The sequence below is a fragment of the Octopus sinensis genome, linkage group LG1 (genome assembly GCF_006345805.1).
Source record: "Octopus sinensis linkage group LG1, ASM634580v1, whole genome shotgun sequence".
Taxonomy (NCBI): Eukaryota; Metazoa; Mollusca; class Cephalopoda; order Octopoda; family Octopodidae; genus Octopus; species Octopus sinensis.
In genome coordinates, this window is record NC_042997.1 from 202,543,226 (window position 1) to 202,556,174 (window position 12,949).

At 34.1% G+C, this 12,949-nt stretch overlaps 1 protein-coding gene and 1 long non-coding RNA gene across 4 annotated transcripts in view; one reads left to right on the forward strand and one right to left on the reverse strand.

Moving 5' to 3' along the window:
* Positions 1-6,880, reverse strand: part of LOC115213114 (eukaryotic translation initiation factor 1) — a 43,631-nt gene extending 36,751 nt beyond the window's left edge. The window contains exons 1-4 of one of the 3 annotated variants that reach the window (XM_029782053.2): positions 6,579-6,879; positions 3,470-3,630; positions 3,222-3,353; positions 2,859-3,120 (exon numbers count right to left, since the gene is read on the reverse strand). In XM_029782053.2, the coding sequence (XP_029637913.1) occupies positions 3,106-3,120; positions 3,222-3,353; positions 3,470-3,630; positions 6,579-6,606 (336 nt within the window). In that variant the 5' untranslated portion in view covers positions 6,607-6,879 and the 3' untranslated portion in view covers positions 2,859-3,105. Of the gene's footprint in view, positions 1-2,858; positions 3,121-3,221; positions 3,354-3,469; positions 3,631-6,578 lie in introns of those variants that run through there. The other 2 variants (XM_036508366.1, XM_036508354.1) reach the window with 2 other exon arrangements.
* Positions 6,881-7,519: 639 nt separating this feature from the next.
* Positions 7,520-12,949, forward strand: part of LOC118765817 — a 53,173-nt gene continuing 47,743 nt past the window's right edge. Inside the window, exon 1 of the long non-coding RNA XR_005001699.1 lies at positions 7,520-8,092. This is a non-coding gene — a long non-coding RNA (uncharacterized LOC118765817). The remainder of the gene's footprint in view (positions 8,093-12,949) is intronic.

Genomic DNA, 12,949 nt, shown 5'->3' on the forward strand with positions numbered 1-12,949 from the left:
AAAATTTACTAAAATAAGTCATTATTAAGCTGGTGTTTGAAACAAATTAACATGAAATTTTGACAGATGTTTCAGCTTAGATCTCTTTACAAGAGAAAATTTCAATGATAGCAGGTTCATATCAAAAGGTTTCACTGCAAATCCTGACAAGCATTATCGGAATATCATCAATTCTCTGTATAGTTACTTTTACATGCATCACTAATCCACTTCATGTTATATGCAAAGTTTAATAAATACCCTTCGGCCTACTACTTTAAATTCCCTAAACTTTACCTCATTCTTTGGCAATTTCTCACCCAACTATCATCATCCAGTTAAATTCACTCTGGCACATGTCGTCAGTAATTACTCAGGGTAGGCAGTTGGTGATGTTTATATGGTAAAACACGCAAAAAAAAACAAGCGCACAACTGAGTTGGAGGCAGAATTACTTCTGCCTTTATACTGCTTATTATAGAAAACGTTGTTGTAGGAATGTACACAGCACGTGTACTACAGCAGTACTATGCGTAGTTTTAATACTGAGATTGAAAGGCAGGGGGCAAATTATGCCTACCTAATCGACAAAAAAATAAGATATTTTGCATTTTATGCATAGTAATCAGAGTAACCTTCATAATTTTATTGAATTAGGTGCATATTCTGCCCTAAAAGGAAAATGTAACTATTGATCTGTTTTATTCAGTGTAGGTACCCAACCTACCCAGGCAGCATGTCTCTGAATTCACTTGTACCCAATCTTTCAGAATATCCTTCACAAACATTCGCAGAGAAAGCTTGCCTCCCTTCTCCCTAGCCTTCACTCAAAACTAACAAGTTACTATTTCCTGAGGCTCTGAAACATTTCAAAAAAATCTACTTTATGAATACACTTATACTTGTGTCTATGTACAGTCTCACCATGTGGGGAATGATTTCCTACTCTTTCCTTCATATCAGGCAAGCCCAATTCACAGATCATAGCTATGGGAACTAAGTCATCAGCATACGTGAATTCCCATAGACAACCAGTTATGTTTGCTTTTCATTATGCATGTTGAAATCACAAACAATGCTGCACAGCTGGGTTGACAGTACAATGAGATAGGTTAAGAATGGGGAAAACGATAATAAAATGGAGAAATTGCAAAAGTCGAGGAATGCTTGTTTTTGAAAAGAAAGAATAACATTTTTAACAAGTGATCACTTAGGGTGACACGAGAACAGCTTTCTTCTCAGTTTCAAATAACAAACATGGGCAAGAGTAGGGAAAAGTGAGGAAACAATAAGAAAAAATCCCTGCTGGCATTAACCACCCCCCATATGCGCTGCATTATCTCCCTCTAATAATAACGTAAGCTCATCCCAATACCAAATTGCAAGACACCCTTCCTGTTTACCTTCTAAATGATTTAAACCTGGCCGAAACATTTTTTGGTTCATAAGACCAACCCAGCCAGGAGTACCCTTTGTTATTTCACTTTGTAAATTGAGTTATAGTATTGCTTGACGTGATATCTGATACTTGTTAGTACATTAGAGATATCTGATACTCATTAGTTCATTTGTGAAAATACACGATTTCACTTTGTAAATAGTTGAGCTATAGTATCTGACATTGCTTGATATGATACCTGAACTCAGTGAATTTTGGGAGATTTTTTTCCACATTGATTTATTTTTCAACTTTGAAAATAGATAAGAGTTTCATGCTATCAAGCAGTGATTCTGAATTTAAAGGTTTTGCAACAGAAAATATGGAGATATTGAGAAAAAGAATGAATAAGGTACAAAAGCACGTGGTGTATGAGAATGAATAGGATATTTCTGTATCTGAAACCAAAAGCAGTGAATCTGGAGAAACTGAAAGCGGTGATAGCAACAGTAAAGACAATTTTACATCAGAATGAAGTAAAAACTTTTAAAATGTTTTTATTAGCAATTTTTCTGAGATGAGGTCTATCCAACAGTCTTTCTTAGGAAGCGAAGGCATTAGACTTTTATTTTTTTCAGTATGCCTGTTTGAAGCAAGCACTATGGAAACAAACAGTATATGCCAGGAAAGTCCACGAAATGGGGGATCAAAGTTTAGAAAATTTGTGAAGCAAATACTGGGTACTGCTGTGGATTTAGTTTTTATACAGGGAAAATAACGTTAGTCAGCATGGCCTAGGGTACGATGTGGTCTGGAATTAATCACTTCCATACCATAACCAGAGCTGTATATTATTTTTTGACAGATTTTTTTTTTAGTTCGGTCAAACTTGCGGTGGATTCCAGTATGGAACACCTGTGATGTGCACAATTCTTCTATATCAAAATTTTATCGCATACCCAATTGAATATTAGCTGATGATTCATTTTCTATGGTGATGTTGAAACAAAATTTTAATATTTTAAATTTTTGCTCAGTTTACCTGTAATTAGAGTCACTTTGAGACAAAAGTTATGCAATAGAATTGATTAAGAACCCTTTAATCATGTTCCAAATATCACATTAATATGTTGATAAGTAAGAAAGTTATACTTGTTTAATGAAACTAGCTGAATTAATAATTATTTTAGAATTTAATTGAAACTCATGAGGGGTGTATTTTGGTCAGGGTTAAAGGCAAACATTTTACCAAATTTTCCAGCATTTTAAAAATCGTTACAAAAGCAATTGATCTCAACAGAAATGTGGTAAAAGAATTGAGGACTATTTTACCAGTGAAAGTTTTGACTTCAATATTGTAGAAGTGTTTCGACACAACAGATCATGTGTGTGGGAGAAGTGGGCACAGTCGTAAAAGACATGCCTGTATGGATGGATGGTCGCGATTTTACTGAGCTCACATCAGGTATATGTAATATATAAAAAAAAAGGAAGGCAAGCATTTAAAAATTTTTTTTTATTAATTGCATACAAAAAATGTAATAAAGCACTAAAAGACAGCCATTCCCATATAATGGGATAAAATTTGCATAGGTATCATGGACAGTGATTCAGCTGAATTCAGTGAAGATCTAATTTAAAAGAAAAAATTAGGATGGACAAATACATCAACGGCCAATAAATACATTGCTACCTGTTTTGAAGGTCCAAGTACATAGTAGCAATAGGCGCTGGATCAGCAAAGGTACTTAGAAACCATGTACCTAAAACGAAAGGAAACATCACAAGATAATTACAGGAAAGAATTTAAATGACATACATACAAATGGTCTTCAATAAAAAATAGAGAAATAACCATAGTTACCTTCAACTGGTCATCTTTGGCAATGTTGTGATTCTTCAGAAAATCCTTTATGTTGATTCTCTGATCTCCTTGCAACTGTATAACTTCCCCGTACTCAGGATGGTCCACTACAGTACCATTACAGGCGAATTCCTGTTAAAAGCACAACTTCCGTTAACAATACAGAAACACTTATCAAAATTAATACAACAATTGACAAAAGAAATTACGTCATAAGGGACAAGACACTTGATGCCAACCAAACTTACTTTCTTGCAGGCCTTGACTATCTTTTTTAAGTCAAATTGCGTCGAGATTCCTTGCACAGTAGTTAGGGTTTTTCGCCCGTTTCTCTGTTGAATCCGAATATGAATTATACTGTCTTGAGCGCCAGAACCACCACCAACATCGTCGCTGGCAGGCTTCAGATCTGAAACAATAAAAAATTCCTTAAATCAGATTTCAGTAACAGCTACCTGACTGCGCACGCACCTGTCAGCCTACTCTAATTAGACACAAATGACAACAGTTTGCTTTACATTCACTTTAAAATGTAAGTTTTCAATCAGAAATAAACCAAAAATGCAGGGTGTCCACAAATTACCTTTACAATTTGAAAAATTTAGAAAAAAATGAAAGTTCTTGTGCAAAACTTTGTGAATTGTGGATGGTGGTAAACTTAACTGTCTACTTGCAGTACGAATAGACTTAGTTGGAGTACGATGAAATGCTGCTCGAATTCGCTCAACATCTTCTACAGATGTTCTTGGTCGACCAGCCCCTGATCTGTGTAGTACGCTCCCTGTTTCCATAAACTTTTTATACCAGGCACGGATGCTTACACGACTCGGTGGTTCATTCCCATACATTGCCCGGTACTTCCGCTGGACCTGAGTGTCTGATTTGGTCTCTATGAACCAAGATACACATTGTGCTTTCTCTTGTGGTGTTGTCATTTTCATTAAAAGTCAGGGATAATAATATACACCTTCAAAGACAAATGAAAGCGATCCAATTATTAAAACAAAGTACATCAATTAACACTTTCATAATATTTAACATGTAATGAAGTTGATTGATAGATCTCAACTTTACTAGATACAAGATAATTTATGGACACGCTGCATAAAATAAAATTTTCTATACTACTTACTGACTAGATAAATAACTGAGAATGTACATTATTTATAAAGTCTAATCCAATATCGTCACTCTTAGACAAAGGTGCCTAAGAACAGTAAAAGCTATAAAAATAAGGATGATGGGTAGTTAGATGTAGACTTAAATATATAAGTATGCCACATATATAAAAGTTCTGACCGTATTTAAAGGCTCAATTAAACAATACGAAAAAAAATTTGGTTTATTTAATTGCCAAGTCTTCCCTGTGACCTCATTTCACCTGTCAATGAGCTATTTAATAACACGTTTATAAGATTCTTTAGGTTTAGAAGTGAAAAGGGAAATTGACTCATTTTCGACTTCAAGTCTTAATCCACTCAAATGATTTTAACTTCTAAAGAGGTATTAATCTGTAGGTGCGGGATCCAGTGAATATGGTGGGAGATGCATAATTTTCTATGAGCTCTTAGGTCTTTTCTGTAGGGCGAGGTCAAGTGTTATCATGATGAAGCATGACTCCTTTTCTGTCTGCTAATGATGGATGCTTTTGTTGCAAAGCTACTTTCAAGCGTGTTAGCAGTATACATCGGCTGTTCTTCTTGTTAGATTATCGTTTGAAAGCCATGATTAATTATTTCACGCATATCCCACCAGACACCCAGGAAAACCTTCCTTGGAAGCAGATCACTTCAGGGCTGTTGAACTGGATCTTCACCACCACTGTGCCACTGACGTTTTTGCTTTACATTATGGTAAAGTATCCACTTTTCTTTTTCAGTAATGACTTTTCAAAAAAGGCATTTGCCACTCACGAGATCCATTTTCTAACCTTTGACACTTTTACAAAGCCTTTTCAATTAACGGTGAATGGTGGTATGGCTCACGTTGAAGTCTGTGCTTAGTTCCTGAACTGTAACAATCAGATATGTTTCCAACAGTAGGTTCCAACGCATCAAGATCCAACCCTCTTGGGCGCCCTTTCTTGGTTCATTCTGAAGGCTGTAGTCCAGGTTTCTGTATCATGAAAAACATCTGCTGCACGTTATTTGAATCACTACGCCATCACCATAAGTGTTTGGGAATGATTTTGCTGCTACACTTGCATTATTATTGCCTGTCTTTCGTTTTCACCCGCAGAAACGTCAAACTCGGGCATATGGGATCATATGATTGTTCGTGAATTTCCGTAATTTTTTAATTTACTATTCGCGCTCCGTTTTCAGGTCAATGTATTTGTAGTCAGTCACATGCACACATACAAATGTATTTTTGTATGTACATGTATATACACACACACACCAATATGATAGAGTCTGACATATCAAGACATTTCTGGGGTAGAAAACGGAAGATGGCTGCATTATTCCCTTTTTGAAATTCATAAAGCGACGATTAAGTGCTTTACTCCGAGTGAACATGGGACCAATATAAGTTCGATTATGGTAAAATTGACAAAATCGGCAAAATTTTTCGATATGGAAATTGATATAATTTCGCCGTATTTCAAATAGAGTCGAAAATCCTTATAATTTACCAAATCGAAAAGCAGTCAATTTGTTCTCATCGGTTAAAAAAAATAATATAAAAAGGTTATAAATGTAATGTGATTTATATTATTACATATAACAGTCGGAGTTTAATATAGGGAAGGCGGTTAGACACATAGGGGAATATTGTAAAAGTGAGTAAAGTAAAATGAGGAAATACCGATTATGGTGAATAGTACATTTAATCACTAAATAGAACAATATTGAATATATGCTGATAACAACCAACTAATGGATTTCAGACTAGAAATATTTAAAAATGCAGAGGCACTGAAAAGAAGGAATAAAGAGGCAAAAATAAGGAATAAAACGAGGAAGTGAAATGGGTTTTTGGCGGAAGTTGTGACCGGTTTTTCATGGCGTGATCCAGAAGTTAGGAAATTTTTGAAAACTTTTCTTTTCATAATCGTATGAAATCCCGTGTGGAGAACACAAATTCGCTAATTTTTTTCTGAAAATACTAAACATGATCGAAAGTTGTGAGAAGTTATAAACTAATTTCGCCGGATTAAAAAAAAGAATTTTTTTTTTTTTTGTTGAAGATGAAAAAACATGGCGAAGAAAGCAAAGAAAAGCCATGAAGAAATGAATCATCGCGAAATCCATGAAGAAAACGGTTCTTCATTTTTATATTTCGTAATATTTGATTTTAGCGGCCTATTTTTATAGGAATGGTTAGGATTTTTAAGTGAAAATATTCGCTACTTACCTAAAGAAAGGCTCGGGATACTGGTCATACAGCAGGTAGTGTTATTCCACCAAGAGATATCAAACCCCGACGGTGAGGGGTGGAAAAGAGTTTTTTCTGGAGTTAAAAACGGGAACGAAGACGAACCGATACACACAGAGGAAGACCTTGTGTGTATGTATCAACTTGTTGATGGGTTTTGAGAAGAAAAACAGAAGAATTCAAAAGAAAAAATAGAGTTGGGGGGAAAAACTGAAAATTAAGTTAAGAAGATAAGAAACAAACAAGCGCGAAGACCAGACTTAACATTTCAGCCAATCAGAACCAAGTCTCACTAAAAGTTCGAGAATAACGCAGAGAGTTTAGTAACCAATCCTTTTTTTTTTAATTAACTATATTTATTTTTTCATCTCACCGAAATGTAATTTCAACGAATTAAATTTTATTTTGAACATGAAATTTTATATTATTTTTGCTATTATTAATTTTTCTCATAACAAAGCTTAACGCAGAGAGTTTAGTAACCAATCCTTTTTTTTTTTTATTAACTATATTTATTTTTTTCATCTCACCGAAATGTAATTTCAATGAATTAAATTTTATTTTGAACATGAAATTTTATTTTATTTTTGCTATTATTAATTTTTCTCATAACAAAGCTTAACGCAGAGAGTTTAGTAACAAATCCTTTTTTTTTTAATTAACTATATTTATTTTTTCATCTCACCGAAATGTAATTTCAACGAATTAAATTTTATTTTGAACATGAAATTTTATATTATTTTTGCTATTATTAATTTTTCTCATAACAAAGCTTAACGCAGAGAGTTTAGTAACAAATCCTTTTTTTTTAATTAACTATATTTATTTTTTTCATCTCACCGAAATGTAATTTCAATAAATTAAATTTTATTTTGAACATGAAATTTTATATTATTTTTGCTATAATTAATTTTTCTCATAACAAAGCTATTTACCACATGTGCTGGTCTATTCTTTTTTTTTTCTGTCTAAACTATAAACGTCCTGTTTTAAAAAATACATGACAGACATATTAGTATTAGTAAAATTATCATTTACTTATTTACGTAACGGTTTCACAGCTGAGCCAAAATTGCCATGATTAATAGATAAATAACGTGTGTCTGTATGTACAAGTGACAATACATAGAAGTTCCTATGAAAGTTATTCGTATTCATTGCTTGTTGATCTATTGATAATTTGCAAGCAATCATTATCCAAAATGTATCGACACTTTTTTTTTTCTCCTTCCCACTCCTTTCACATGATTAATTGTACATATTTAATATTCTTCGTTATTGTAGTTTTATCAAATGTGTTATAAATGATTACCAAAAAGAAAAAAAATGCCCCGCCTTGAATTTATTAAAGCATGATAAAATTAGACATTTCGACCATAAAAATATTAGTGTAGGGAGCGATCCGTATTTCACTTGTGTTTTACATACAAAAAAAATAAAAGAAGAAATTAGTTATGGCGAACCTCTTAAATCCAGTCAGCAACTCGTATTAAGTAAGTATATTGTTTTCTACTGAAATTGGCTCCATTTCATTCGAGAATAATTTACTCAATATTATAACTTTTCAAAATCACTCGTGTTATATGTTTGTTTGTAAGTGACTAAAAAAATCGAAATAATCTAGCTTAAAGAACACAAATGTATAGTATATATATATGTATGTATATACATATATATACTATACACACACACACACACACACACACACAATGTTGCGTATATATATATATACATGTGTGTACTCGTTTCAATCATTAGAATGCGGCCACGCTGGGGCCCCGCCTTCAAAGACAAGATTCTTTTATTTTTCTGTAAAGATATTTACATTTCAATATTTTTAATTTCCTCGAGATCAATTTATAAATAATATCGAATGATCGTGTGATATTAATACAAACAAAATTTAAAACAAATGATAATGGTAATAATTGCAATTATCTACAAAAAAAAAACTGTACAGTCAATAATTTTGACAATTATTCTATTATCTCGATATTATTTAGTTGTTTTGATTGATTTCTTTAGAAATCAATGAAGATGTTTTTTTTCTCTGTTAGCGAAATGTCTGTTGTAATTCAGACATATATCAGAATGTTTAAATAATTCTAAGGATGAAACTCATCGTATAAATATTTAACATTTTTACGAATTGTAAATAATGTACTTCAAAATTAATTTCATTGTTTATTTCTCTTGGGTGTTTTTGCTTTACAGTTGTTTGATTTAATCGATAAAAAAATTTTGAGAAGGGTACCTAATTTGCAGGAAAAAAAAAGAAGAGAATAGTGAAATCAAGGAGCTCTAAGTGGTCAGTTGGTGGAAGAGAAGACGATGCAAAACCTAGAAGGAAATGGGAGAGAAATGAGAGTAATGGCTACTGTATGTGAACTGACTGAGTGTACTGGTTGGTGTAACTAAGTGAACACTTTGTTGACGAAAATCTCACCAGTGAAACGATAATAATGAGCAGGTGATGCTCATGTAATGTGTACAGAAAACTGAGTAACAAGCCCTCCATCGATTCAGGACAGCTGTTCAAACATGCTTTCTAAATGGTCGACTGACAGACGAGCCAAATTTAAATCTCGGAGAAAGAAAAAGAATATGTATGGGTTAGGGAGAAAATAAGGTGAAATTATCTTTGACTTTTAAAAAAAGTATTTGAAACATATATTTGTGTATCAAAAGGTGGAATACAATTATAGGAGGCATGCAGAAACGGAAACCAACACCATTTTCAATTTTTTTCCCCCAAGAGGTGATAGTTTTGAGGAGGTGATTCAAAGAACCAAATGTACTGAGCTTGCTCCTCTGTTTCATAATACATGTCTATTATTAAGAATAATAGCTGGTGATTTGAAAGGAGATGTGAATAAGGAAGAGGAGATTTCTTTTCATTAGATTACAGGTTCCATTTGCCATTTAAGATGGCTGTAATTGATTGTATTGACTAAGGAGTTTTTGTTGTTTTTTTTACTTTGGAAGAATGAAAGTTGACTTGGCAATGACAACAGTGAAATATTACTTTAAGATCATTTATGGGGTTGTTATACTGTCTCAATAGTTATTTTTGTGTTGACTGGCACCATTATACCTAAGTTAAGTTTCTTTTTAAGTAATGGTGTTGTTAGTTTTTGTAAAAGGATCATTTACTTTCAAGATCTGTCAGCAAATACAGAAAAAAATAACATTCAAGATGTTAAAAATATATTTTCCAAAACCTCTGACTCTTCACGCAAAATGTCGTTTTTCAGAAAGGAGTAACTGTCGATAGCAAAGTGAAGATAGAAGGCATACGTGTAAAGACAACAGGGAGGTCAATAGTCATTTCAAGTTAATGAGAATACATTTTTGAAATTAGTTATGTTCATTTTCAAAGATTTTTCTCTTTATAAATTCTTGGTTGATATTATTTTTTTACCTATACTACGAAGTAATATTTATTTAACTGTTTCAGTTCAGATTAACATTGCTTCAAGTTTATTTAATCAACCTTGCCTTACTTATCTATGAAATATGTGAAAAATGAAAACATATTCTTCCAGATTGAGTTTGCTAATAATTCAGCACCCTTAATGCTCAAAATTTTTTCAGGTGTTTATCAACCCCTTGGATAGCCACATAGACCCCTAGGAATCACTACTAATCACTTTGCTGGTTCCTGATCTAGTGACATGTGTAAGTGGACCATCTCAATAAGGCTTCAGATTTCTTTGAAATTGTTATTAGAAACAAGAGAAATTGTGGTACCATCATTGTCATTTTAACATTCACTTTTCCATGTTTACATAGGTCAGACAGATTTTCAATGGCCAAATACCTCTCTTGTTTGGAAGAATGGTAATATTTCCCCATTGCAGGGCATGTTTCCAAAGAATGTTGGAAACAAAGGACACAGCTTGTATGACAGTAATAATGCTTTCCAGCTGTTCTGTGATGTCAAAACAATGAGACAGAAACACATGTGTATGTATTACAAGGGGTTGCTGAAAGGTTCCTGGTTTTGGGTAAAAGAAAATACAGAAGGATCAATTAATTATGATCGTATTCAATATATTTCTTTCAGATCCACACACTTATTGCAGCGGTCCGCCAGTCTTTCTAAGCCCTGTAAAAGAAATCGGAAGGTTGGACCTCTAAACCAGGTCTTTCGTGATACCCTTAAAACTAGGAACTTTTCAGTACCCCCTCATCTATATACACACACACACACACGCAAACTGTCTTTGGTTTCCATTTGTCAATTCCACTCACAAGGCTTCAGTTATCTTAGGTCTGTAGAAAAAGATAATTGCCCCAAGTGGTACTGAACCCAAAGCCACATGGTTGGGATGTGAACTTCTTAAGCACTCAACCATGCCTACACCTTTTTCCTGGAAACTAGAACTTTAAATAAAATTCAGTTAATTATCCAAAATTTTTAATTAGAGGATAAAAACATAAATTTTGCTTATTTATTCTTTTGTAAAGTTATGTTTGAAAAATATATAGTTTAAAGACTGTTCATTGATTATATCTATTTCATATTTTTTTTTAATTACAACAGGCTGTCAAATTTTTTTGTCATCAACCCACTCCCATTTAATCTATTAATAACAAGTATAGATGGAAAATTAGATTAGTTATATATTATCTAAAACTAAAATAAAAACACAAATATGACATTACTTCTAAATGTTTCCCTTTCTCAGTCTTTTTATATCTGTTATGTCATTCTATACAAAGCTCTGATGAAATATGCTCCACCACAATCTTTCTCTGTCTCTCTTTCACTATAAACTTATCTCTCTCTCTGTCAGTATCAACCTTTCTCTCTTTCAGTAACTTTTCTCTCTTTTCATCTCTCTCTCTCTCCCCCTGATTGCTCCTTATTCACTCCTCTTGCACTAGCTATCACGTTTTAGTTTTTCAACCCACTGACTTTTTGTTAGAATGTCCTCATTATGTTCTCTCTCTTCCCGTCTCTACTCACATGGAAACATCCCAGCACATAAAATCGCTATTTTACTAACAGTTCAAGCAGCGATGGAATAAATGTTATGTGATGGGGCAGAAGAGAACTCTAAATTTCTGTCAGAACACTTTATCATAGGTGTGAATTAGAGTTGAAGGATAAACTAAGGAATAAATTGGGATTAACAAAAGGAGAAAGAGACAGGTAACAAGAAGTGTAAAGATGAGATATTTAAAGAAGCTTAATATGTTTGGAAAGTTAAGTTAGGTTATTCTAAGACAACCAACATAAAGTACAGTAGTTTAATGTTAACGTATTTAACATAGTGAGCATCAAGAGTATTGAATAAAAATGAAATGGGCAGTAAAGGAAAAATCCCAGTCATTGCCAGTGCTGCCTGACTGGCTCCTTTGCTGGTGACACTTGAAAAGCACCATTCAAGCGTGGTCGTTGCCAGTGCTGCCTGACTGGCTCCCGTGCCGGTGGCACTTGAAAAGCCATTTGATCGTGCCAGTGGTTTATGAAAATTACCATTTGAGCATGGTAGTTGCCAGTGCCGCTTGACTAGTTCCCATGCCAGTAGTACGTAAAGAGCACCATTAAGCATGGTCGATGCCAGTACCACCTGACTGGTCCTTGTGCTGGTGGCACATAAAAAACACCCACTACACTCTCGGAGTGGTTGGCATTAGGAGGGGCATCCAGCTGTAAAAACCTTGCCAGACCAGATTGAAGCCTGGTACAGCCTTCTGGCTTGCCAGTCTTCAGTCAAACCATCAAACCCATGCTAGCATGGAAAGCAGACGTTAAACGATGATGATGATTATGCAAGTATGAGAGACAACTCTGAGTTTTGGCCTTGTCGGAGCTCTTTAGCAAAGCATAAACGCCATACTTGGTGCAGTAGAGTGTAGAAGTATTCAGACAATGGGTTACTGCAATTCATTCATTTACTTTTATGCCTGTTTTTCCTAGCTAGCATGGCTTAGATGAATATATTATTGGGGCATAATTTCACATCTGAAGGCCTTCCTGTTACTAACACTTACCTGTTTCTCAAATAAAAGATATCTTATTCCACACACCTTTGAAGGAGCCAAACCAGCTCAGATGATCTGTTGGTGGAAAATAACAGAAACGTCACTGCTTGTAGCTTAGTGATTTTTGGCAAATGGAAACAAACAGCAACACACACAAGCATACACATATACATACATCCATAGGGCATCCAGCTGTAGAAACTCTGCCAGATCAGATTGGAGCCTGGCGCAGCCATCTGGTTCCCCAGTCCACAGTCAAATCATTCAACCCATGCTAGCATGGAAAGCGGACGTTAAATGATGATGATTCCAGGGGTGACAAGTTCAAAGAAGTTATGTCCAGCCACTGAGACACT